The 9,822-nt window shown below is 50.5% G+C and overlaps 2 protein-coding genes across 4 annotated transcripts; one reads left to right on the forward strand and one right to left on the reverse strand.

Annotated features, from left to right (window-relative positions):
• The first annotated feature begins 68 nt into the window (after positions 1 to 68).
• RPAIN (RPA interacting protein) lies at positions 69 to 5,925 on the forward strand. 3 transcript variants are annotated; one of them, XM_052802876.1, is made up of 7 exons: positions 70 to 198; positions 526 to 714; positions 1,286 to 1,349; positions 1,877 to 1,991; positions 2,203 to 2,266; positions 2,393 to 2,527; positions 5,806 to 5,925. In XM_052802876.1, exons 1-7 carry the CDS (start codon positions 121 to 123, stop codon positions 5,830 to 5,832), a joined length of 672 nt encoding a protein of 223 aa, XP_052658836.1. In that variant the 5' UTR covers positions 70 to 120; the 3' UTR covers positions 5,833 to 5,925. The 3 variants fall into 3 exon arrangements, with proteins under 3 accessions (XP_052658834.1, XP_052658836.1, XP_052658835.1); XM_052802875.1 differs by lacking the exon at positions 5,806 to 5,925 and adding an exon at positions 3,079 to 3,300 and having other exon boundaries at positions 71 to 198; XM_052802874.1 differs by lacking the exon at positions 5,806 to 5,925 and having other exon boundaries at positions 69 to 198; positions 2,393 to 3,070.
• C1QBP (complement C1q binding protein) lies at positions 3,924 to 9,085 on the reverse strand. Its single transcript, XM_052802873.1, has 6 exons — positions 8,802 to 9,085; positions 8,365 to 8,515; positions 7,805 to 7,892; positions 6,660 to 6,755; positions 5,674 to 5,796; positions 3,924 to 4,356 (listed from the first exon to the last, which is right to left on the reverse strand). The coding sequence occupies exons 1-6, from the start codon at positions 9,043 to 9,045 to the stop codon at positions 4,207 to 4,209; spliced, it is 852 nt and encodes a 283-aa protein (XP_052658833.1). The 5' UTR covers positions 9,046 to 9,085; the 3' UTR covers positions 3,924 to 4,206.
• Between the last annotated feature and the right edge of the window lie 737 nt (positions 9,086 to 9,822).

Genomic DNA, 9,822 nt, shown 5'->3' on the forward strand with positions numbered 1-9,822 from the left:
ACCGCGGCGTCACCGGCCGCGCCGCCAATCGGCGGAGCCGCCGCCCCCCCCCTCCGGTGCCGGGACTACATTTCCCGGCGTGCCCCGCGGCAGAGGCGCGCTGCGGCCGCCGGGCGGACGATGGAGTCGCCGCTCCGGCGACACCGGGCTCGCTACAAGGGCCCGGCCGCGCCGCCCTGGAAGGAGACCTACCGCCGCGTGAGTCGGGACGCCGCGGGGGGGGCCCGGGGCGGGTGGGGTGGGGTGGGGTGGGGAGGGGGTGCGGGGGCTCTGCCCGCTCCTTTGGCACCGGTTCGCCGCCTCGCCCCGGGCCGGCGGGGCTCGGTCCCGCCCGGGCGGGTGAGCCGAGCCGGGCCCCTTCCCAAATCCTCCTCGTGAGGGTCCAGCGCTGCCGTCGCGGGCTGGCGGAGGCCAACCCCCGGTGGGAGCTGTCACCCCGCTCCCGCGCAACCCCGTCCGGGATGCGACCGGCCCTCGGGCCCCGTCCCCCCGCTAACGGGCTCCGTGCGGTCCGCTCCCTCCCAGCGCTGCATGGAGAGGCTGAGGAGCAGCCGGGCGAAGCTGCTGGACCGGTACCGCCAGGCCGGGGAGAGAGTGTGCGGGCCGGCCACGGGCACGCTGCTGGTGCGGGAGGTGATGGAGCAGGAGTGGCAGACGCTGCAGGCCGCGCAGGAGGGCCAGCCGCCCCGCCGGGGAACGGAGGCCCTGGCCCAGGTCAGTACGACCTCCCTCGGGCCGATGCGGTCTCCAGCACCCTTGCGTCAACGCGCTACCTAATGCCGGCGTTCCGAACGCGTCTCTCTGCAGCTGTAACTCTGGTCTTTCGCTGGGTGGAGTTGGCAAAACTCGGGGCAACTGGGTTTCCTGCTCCCGCAGCTCGTGTGGGGCGTCGTGCTGTGAAAGTGCTTGCCTTTGGGCCCACGAGTGGGGAACTTCCTTGTTTCCTTCACAAGCTGCCTGTGAGTCATGGCAGAGGGTGGGTTCCTCATCTCTGGTTTTTAAAGCCGGTCTGTCACTTCCCGCTCCTGAGAATGGGAATAAAAGTTCAGCGGTTTGAAAAGCGCGTTGTTGGACAGGCTGTGTTCAGACCCATTCTGGCTGGCTTTGCACAGGTGATTATATCATAGATTCCTTTACACGGCGCATGGTTTTGCAAGCACAGAGATTTACCAGACAGAAGAATAAGCAGAGTGAATTTATATTGCAGTGACAGTTCAGTCAGGTGCTGGAAGTTAAGTGAGAAAGTAGTCAGAATGGGAGAATCACTGACTGATGCACCTTTCAGATGCTAGAGGACCCCGATGAGCTAGCAGTACTGGAGGAGATCCAACAAGAATTGATCTTGCAAGGTAATGTCTCTACACGCTTTCTGACTCCTGTTTGATTTGTAATATTCTTGACTGTCTAGTAATCCATACTAGCTGAGGCTGCACTCCTTGGTTCTTGTAGACCACGTGATAGAGGGGAAGAGCCTCCTTAGGAATCTCTGTAGCCTCTCTAATGCATGAAGACCCTTTTTGACAGTTTTAAAAGTGGCATTTTAATGTCTGTGAGAAGCTAATAAGAGAGGAGACCAGAGAAACAGCACTGAGGTGTTTGGGAGCTGTAGGAACCTCTATAAATAATTTCAGAATGTTTCTAAATTGTTGGTTGGAAAGCAGAAAGTCACCCCCTTGAGACTGGCTAAAGATTGAGCCATAGGAAAAACTGGATTAGCAGGAATGATTTCCTCAAGTGTAGAAATCTGATCCAAAGAAAGAAAAGTTCTTAGAAACTAGTGGCTGCCCCAGCCTCCACCTACCCAGCAGCTTCACGTGTGCTGCTTTGTCTTCAGTTCATAACGGATGCCTGAAGGTATTTTGCTGTGTTATTGCAGAACAGCTGGTTATAGAAGAGTATGAGCGAAGCCTGCAGTTTGATGAAGAATGTCTCAACGCAATGCTCGATGGCTTGGATGCTAGCGACAGGGTCATCTGCCCAGTGTGTAGAAAGTAAGAAAGCCCTTGGCATTGGAATGAGGTTCTCCACTCCCCTACCGCAGTTTGCACTTAGAAACAGGCCAAAACAGTGGGCAAACAGAAGCCGCTGTTAATTTCAGCAAAATAAAAACAACCCTGATCTCCTAAACCTTAGCAGGTTTTTTTGCTAAAATCTACCTTTGTTCTGGTTGTTGTGATGATGCTCATTGTATGCTCTTTCTAGGAATAACCTGACTGTGAGGAATCACTTAGTTTTTTGCCAGTGTGGATTATACATCAGCACGCAGGTAAGCTGCACCGTGAGTTAACGTGTTAAATGCGACATCTGAAGCCTGCTGCTGCGAAGAGGCAGTTTTAAGCTACAGACAGCAACTTAAGTGTAAGATTTCTTTTAACCCAATTTTTTTTCTCAGGACATGACAGAGGGGAAGCTTCGGTCACTTCTAGAAAACACTGTAACAGAGCACAGTCACAGGTGCTTGCACAACCCAGAGTTCACAGTTACCAGTGGAATGGAGGAGGAAGCCAGTCTCCTCATGAGCTGTCCGGTGAGTCTAAATGTCAGGTTCCTGGAAAGGATCTCTGCTTGGATCCACTTCTCAATTACATGGGCAGAAATCACAAGCCCATTCATCCCATGGGTTTGTGTTGGCTGTTTTTCCACAAACTTCCTTGGAAATGGTTTTACTTTTGACCACCAGTAACCATAAAAAGAAGAGCCAAATTACACAACTTACCTTAACTGCTGGGCTAGGGAACGTTTCAAGGACCTGCCACGTTTAGTGCCTTGTCTTTCTCACACCTTAGCCAACAACTTCCAAGTCTTGTGTGGAGCGTCTGTTCAGGTAAGTGGTTCGTGAAGAAAAGTTCCAAGAATTACTTCAGTTTAAGCCTCCTCGAAAGGCTCGCCCATACCTCTTAGAAAACACATACCATCCCTTGGCTCAAGCTAGAGCTAGCAAGTTCTTAGCTTTGCTGCTTACGTAAAATTACTGAGGACAGTGCTAGGAGCAGAGCTTTCAAATAGTTTTGAACATTAATAATGCATTTTATACAGTGCTACAGCTTCTCTGTTCAACTTAACTTACCTTTTGTAAAGGTCTGTGACTCCTGGACGATTCTCCTGTAAGTTGATTCAGCTGCTGCTTTTTTACTGGACGGACTTCAAAGACTAAAAATCCACCCAGAGCTGCTAGTACTTTTATGTATATATGTGTAACTAACTGCTGTGTCAAAAAGATACTTGAAAAGGCAGTAGTACTGCCTTGACCTGCACTTTTAATGGCACAATATATGTTTTGAAATAAATATACTTCATTTATTTCAGCCTTAGTGTTGTCTTTCACAACGCATTGGTGATCTCACATTGGACTTTAGTTTTGGTTTCTGTTTAAACTTAGTATGACCTTCAGGCAACAACTGGAGACACTGGCTTGAGTAGAAGACCACAGCTGCTACCCTGCAGCAGTGCCTTTGACAGCAGCAGCCACAGCCTTTCAGTCATTCTGCTGGAACTAAAGTGCTCCAGCCTTTCCACAGTATTTTGCTAAAATACCTACATTAATAGTAAAATAATAGGTTATGGCAGCACATCCCTTTTTAAAACGGCTCCTCAAACACAATGTTTAAGACCCTGAATTGTATTCTCTAACATGTAGGCAGACAGCCAAGACCTCTAGAATGAGTCACGTCCATAATTAGCACTGCTTGGCCAGCAACATTCCTCCTACAGACACAACTCTGACAGAGGGCATGCTGCCTGTTTGGAGGTGCTGGAATAGCTCTCTCTGGAGAAGACTCCAGGCCAGCACACACCATTGCTGCAGCCAACAGCTCTGTGAGCAGCTGTATTCATACCGGCTCAGGCACAGACAAACACTAGCATCATTTTTATGGCAGCTCTCTGGTCACCAATGGTACAGCAGGAAGAAGAGAAACCATCAGTTTTCAGTGATATGTTGAACATATTTTATTCTTCACATTCATCCTTAATTGTACAAAACCCACCAAGTAGGGCGAGGCAATTCTGGACCATAATGTCAGAGAACTTGATCTGGGCTGCAACATAAATACACGTCCCCAAATACAAGTAAGAATCCTCATTCTCCCATTCTCCAAATTCAAAGTTGCTTACTCTCCGTATCTGTTGTGAAGATATATTTGGGTATTGCTGGCTAGAGCAGTGCTGTGGAATACCCACACTTGAAGACAAGTTTCCTAGCCTGACCTACTGACATTTGACAAAGCTTTTAAGGTCTTCAAGGAATTTAATGTACTCCTGGTGCTCCAATGCGGTGCTGAGCTCTATTAACTCATCGGCAAATGTGTTGTCCACTCCTCGATCAGCCAGGAAATCCATTAAGTGATCGTACAGAGCCTGGAAGCAATGAACAGGAAACTTCCTTAGCAGAGTGCACCTGGGTAGGGGTTGCTTTTAAAATGTCCCATGGCAGCTGACATTTCTTTCTGCCAGGAAGATCAGGCCCACCTCCCACAGGAGACCTGGCAGCTCCCCATCCCCTTCTTGGCAGGCCTGGCCTTGGGTGTAACATTTGGAGGGAAGGGGCCATGGAACAGGTCATCCAAACTTTGTCATGTAAACCCAAACCCAACAAATACAAATGAGCTGCACCCTGAAGATGATCAACTGACTATCAGAGTCAGCAGGTAAAGTCTCTCAAAGATTACATGTGCCAAGCTCTGCCTGTACCCCTCTATATAAAGCTACAGCCTTGGGGGTGAATTGTTTTAGCACTCTGGAAATGGTGGTATCGGATGTAAAAGATTTACTCTTTCAAACAAGTATTTACAATCATCAACTTTTTTTTTCTTTTTAATCCTGCTTCACTGTTGCAACTCCAGCATATGTTAATGCTTGTGGGTTCCCCCCTTGCTCCTCAGGTGAACAGATTCGTTATTACTGCGTAATGCAGTAATGCTAATACCTGTCACGCATTTCTTGGTTTGGGGGAGTTTTTTTGCTTGTGGGTTTTTTTTAAACAAACCAATATTACTGAGCAAATGATTCATTTTGGACTTCTGTAATCTGAGCAGATCACAAATCGTATGCATTTTTAATTAATTTTCTGTCTCAAGTCAGAGAGGGAGAAAAAAAAAAAAAAAAGCCATGTGGGATGTTCCAGAGCACACTAACCAATTTTAACATGCTTCCCAAAGAGAGATACACTTTAGGAATAAAGTTTTAAAAGCTTTTGAAAGCCTGGCATTGAGAACATATAAGCAGATGCCAGATTCTTGGCCATACTAGTTTTTAGTGTCAGCACTATAAAAACATACCTGGAAAACCCAGAAAACAGAGACATCTACACATGGCATCTGATAAGCTACATTGTTAAACACACAGATCAAAAGATGTTTGAGCAAGTGTCAAAGCATCTCTAAAATGTAATATAGGTGCTGGGAAATCAACTTAATAAAGCCTGGAACAGATCAAGTTTCGATGTCTCAGTCTCTGACTGCCAGTAACGCCACCAGCACTGCACGACTGCTGGGACCACGTAATAATCCTCAGTTTGCAGAACCACTATCTCATGGCAAGCTGGGGCTTAGCAGGGGAATCCCCCATCCCAGGCATCCGGGACAGGACTCATTCGTAACTCAGGAGCAAACAGACAGCCAGGCAAGATACGCTGAAGAGCCCTCCGCAGCCTACAGCCATGTTAGCAACACCTACCCAGTCAAGGGAATCCGTGTTGAGGGTGTAGTTGGTGTCCTTCCAATCTGATTCTCCAGTGGGCTGAAAACTGACCTCCCGAATTGTAAAAATATCACTTTCTTCCTCTCCCTCATGTCCAACCTGAAACAGCAAATGAGATGCAAGACATACAATTAGCTCTAATCACTCGGCACCTTCAGCCATCTCATTCCAAAGCTAGGAATATTGCACTGCAGGCAAATCCCCAAGACCGGTACTAAAGCTGTGCCTCTCCCCTCTGAACGCATGCCCTGAAGACAAGCACAGACATGCATGAGAACACGGGAAATTGTGTCAGTCTACCAGCTCATGCTGCCAGAAGCAACCTGATGTAAGTCAGCAGCCTGGTTTTTACAAAGACATAAAAACCTCTTCTGTGTGGTTCTAAATCTGTCTTCACAAGTCTGTCTAACCTTTGTCAGTCAGGACTGGCTGCATAAATGATCTGTTAAGGTTTACAAAATAAATCACAAAGATCAGTCTGAAGCAAAGATCTCCATTTTATTCCTCCCGCTCTTTATTTAATCGCTACTTCTCTTTGTGACACCTCACAACAATGAGATTTCTCAGTTACTGACACACTGTATTAAATCTATCTTGTTTTGGCCGTTCTTGTTTACCCCCTCAAGTTGCCGCACTGTTACAGTTAAGCTATGCCTCCCTTCTCTAATGTAATTCAATAAATGGGCCAATAAGCAGCTGATCAGAAACACCAGGTCAGGATGTGAGGAGTACAACGGAACATCTCCTCCCCAATGAGCGTTCTTGGAAACACAAAGCCTTTTTTTTTTTGTGTGCTAAAAAAGAGGTAAGAGGAGACTGCATTTTCTGCAGATTCAGAAAACCAACAGACTATAAAGAGTAATTAAGATTCAACAGCGGCACAATTACACTACAGTCAAGCAGGAAACGCACAGTAAGTTACAGATCAGTGTTGGCCAACACGCAACCAGTTTGATACCTACCTCATCTTCAGGATAATGGCAGTCAAGAACAAGGGTCTGTTTTGTATCATCTTTTATTACTTCCACAACAAAGTTTGGAGTTGATGTAAGATCAGGCTAAATAAGAGAAAAGTTGCATCAGTGTTGGAGTCTGAACAGGAGCCAAAGTGATGACAGTACAGCCCAGCAACACAGCCCATCCAGCGCAGATTGTTCCCTGTCACCCTCTTTCTGGAGTCTCTGACCTGGCCAGGGCAACCCATGCCTCCCCCAGCCTCACCAACGGCCCTTCAGCCCCTCCTCTGCTCCGTGGCTGGTCACACGGGTAAAATGACAGCTGGGAGCATCTGCCACCCCCTGACAACCCAGAGAGCCTACAGCTCGCCTGGATGGGTCCCTCCGAAGGGACAGGAACTGGGAAGAGAATCAACGTTGTTTTGAGAGCAGGAGCTGCTCGTGCCTGACCTCCTTTGTGGAGCAAACTTGGCAGGGCACAGAGACTGCCAAACACACGCACACGTGCACAGATCGAGTGCACTGCGCCTTCTCAGCAGACACAGGCACACTCAGGAAGGGAAGCAACATGCAAACGTCCCCAGTATTATCCCACCCAGCTGAGTGCAATGCGCTGGAACAAACACTACCCTTCAGAAAGTACAACTAAACTGCTACAAACAGAGCAGCTGCATTCCTGACTCGTTCGGCATCACTGTCACTGCAGATGAAGCTGTCTGCCTCAAATTATATTGCTCATTTACAGTTTTTACTGGTATTTTGACTAACAGTCTTATTAAACGGGAGTGAAACACTTTTGACCAACAAAACCACACAAGTGGATTCATGTCAATAGCTTTGTGTTTTGTTGACATTGTCTACCAGCATTGTGAGTTACGCTAAGTACAAAAGGCAGTATTTATCGCAGGGGGTTGCGAAGGCAAGAGATACCAGAGTTCCTCTCATATCTCCTCATAGAGCCCTCTCACCCTGCTCTGCCTTTCTGCTGCAGAAAGGAAGGTCACAGCCAAGTGACAGGCAACCTAGAAAAATCTGCATTTTGTGACTTAAGGCTCCCAAATATCAAGTCAGAGGGGAAAAAAGCCTTAAGGGCAAGGCTCTAACCTCCCTCTGTGTACCCATCACTAAAGTGCACGTCGAGACTAAGTTACCTCCTGCTCATCAGGTTTCTGCTCTTCTTGTGTTTCATCCTCAGCTGAGGGTGGAATGCTGTTATTGATGTTGAATGTGACTGTTATCCTTCAAAAGAAACAGAAGAAGTTACTCTGAACACACTCAAAAAACACTCATCAAAATTCCTCCTATTTGAAGCTTTTGTCATGGGGACAGCGCTACCGGTGTTGAATTCACACACCGTGAACAAGACCAGGTATTGCAGTGAAAAGTTTAAGACACACGCCTGAATGAAGCTGGCTTCCCCCAACTGCTCTCATGAGCAAGCGTTTTTCAAGTTTTACTGGACTGAACTGTTATTTTTAATGCAGGAAGACTGCAGGAAACTTTGCAACACGCAATACAGTAGCAAACTTGTGCAAAAACATTGGGCCCAAGGTGGTAAAACAAAGGGCCTCTGCAACGCCTGGTTTGCGCAGACTGAGCAGATAGCAATGAAAGTAACAGGAGCGCAAGGACAAATCTGGTGACTCGTATCTACTGGTCCTCTCGGGTACAGGGGCTCACCCAGACGAACCCTTCCAAAGACCGCACTTACTTCTCGCCGGCTATCTTCCGCACCAGCTTGGCCTCCGTGCCGTGCACTTCCAGCTCCCACCCCCCGGAGACCTTGGGCAGAGATTTGTGTTTCTGGATCTTCTTCTCCTCCTTGATCTCATCCGTCAGGAACTGCGCGAAGGCTTTGTCACCTGGCGGGAAAATGGCGCCGGGGGGGGGCGGGGAGGTGTTAAGGGAAGGGCCCCCGCGCAGACAGCGGGCAGGACGAGCCCCCCCCCCCCTCCCCCCGCCACCACGTGCTGCCTGGGGTGGGGGGGCCCGGCAGCGCACGTGTCCGCCTCGCGCCCCGCCGAGGGCGGGAGCGCTCCGTCCCCCTCACAACGCCCCCCCCCCCCCGGGGTTTCCCTCACAAACGCCCCCGCCCCGCGGTCCGCGCTCCCCTCAGGGCAGGACTCGTCCCTCCCCCCTCCCGCTCACCCTCGGTGTGGAGGCCGCCGCAGCCGCAGGAGACGCCGCCGGCCGAGCCCCGCCGCGGGCGCAGCAGCGCCGTCCGCCAGCCGCCGCCGCCGCCCAGCTGCCAGAGGGAGCGGGCCAGCGGCGGGGCGGCGGCGGGCGGCGGCAGGAGGGCGCGGGGAGAGGAAGAGGAGAGGAGGCGGCGGGGCGGGTGGCGCGGCGGCGGGCGCAGGGCGGCGGCGGCGCGTAGGGCCCGGGCGAGCAGCATGGTGCGGCGGCGAGAGGGCGGCGGGGCGGGCAGAGGACACGGCCGGCCCCGGAACCGCCCGCTCCGCTTCCGGCGACAGCCGGCCCCGGCGGCCCCCGCGGCGGGGAGAGGGGGGCGCCGGTTCGAGCCCCGGCCCCGGCGGGAGGGGGCACGCCAACGGGATCGTTCGCTGCGGTTTTAACTTAAAATTAAAAAGCAAGGACAGGAGGAGGGGGCGGGGACGCCACGTACAGAGCACTGTGAGGTGAGGCTGGGGCACCGCTGAAGGCGCAGAGGAAGCTTTAGGGTTTCGGGAAAAATGCTGGTGCTTCCCTCTTGACTGCAAGCAGAAAAAGCAGCGTACATGGTGAAAGCTTTACACCTGTACATCACCCCGCTCTTTATTAGAATAGTCAGCTTCCCGGCAACACCTCACCAGTTTACTCAGAAAAAAGGAAAAATGATTTTTTTTTTTTTCTTCCTTTAGCAATAAATATTTTAGAGGGAAGACTGACCAAGGCAAACTGTTTCCTGGCACAAAGCGTTCCCTTTGTCTAAAAGCTGGCACTATTGCCCTCTCTTGAGTAGCAGCACAAAAGGCCCAGTGCTGCTCACCGCAAGGCTGCAGCAGGAGAGCATTGCCATCACCCCATTGCATCGAAAGACCGGGATTTTTACTCCCAGCTCCACACTGGTGTTTGAGCACTGTCCCCGTAACGACGGGGTCTGTTGTGCATGCGAACGCACCTTAACATCTTCAACGTCTGCACACAGACACCCCAGACTGCTTTAAAATGA

The sequence above is a fragment of the Harpia harpyja genome, chromosome 12 (assembly GCF_026419915.1).
Source record: "Harpia harpyja isolate bHarHar1 chromosome 12, bHarHar1 primary haplotype, whole genome shotgun sequence".
NCBI classification, from domain to species: Eukaryota; Metazoa; Chordata; class Aves; order Accipitriformes; family Accipitridae; genus Harpia; species Harpia harpyja.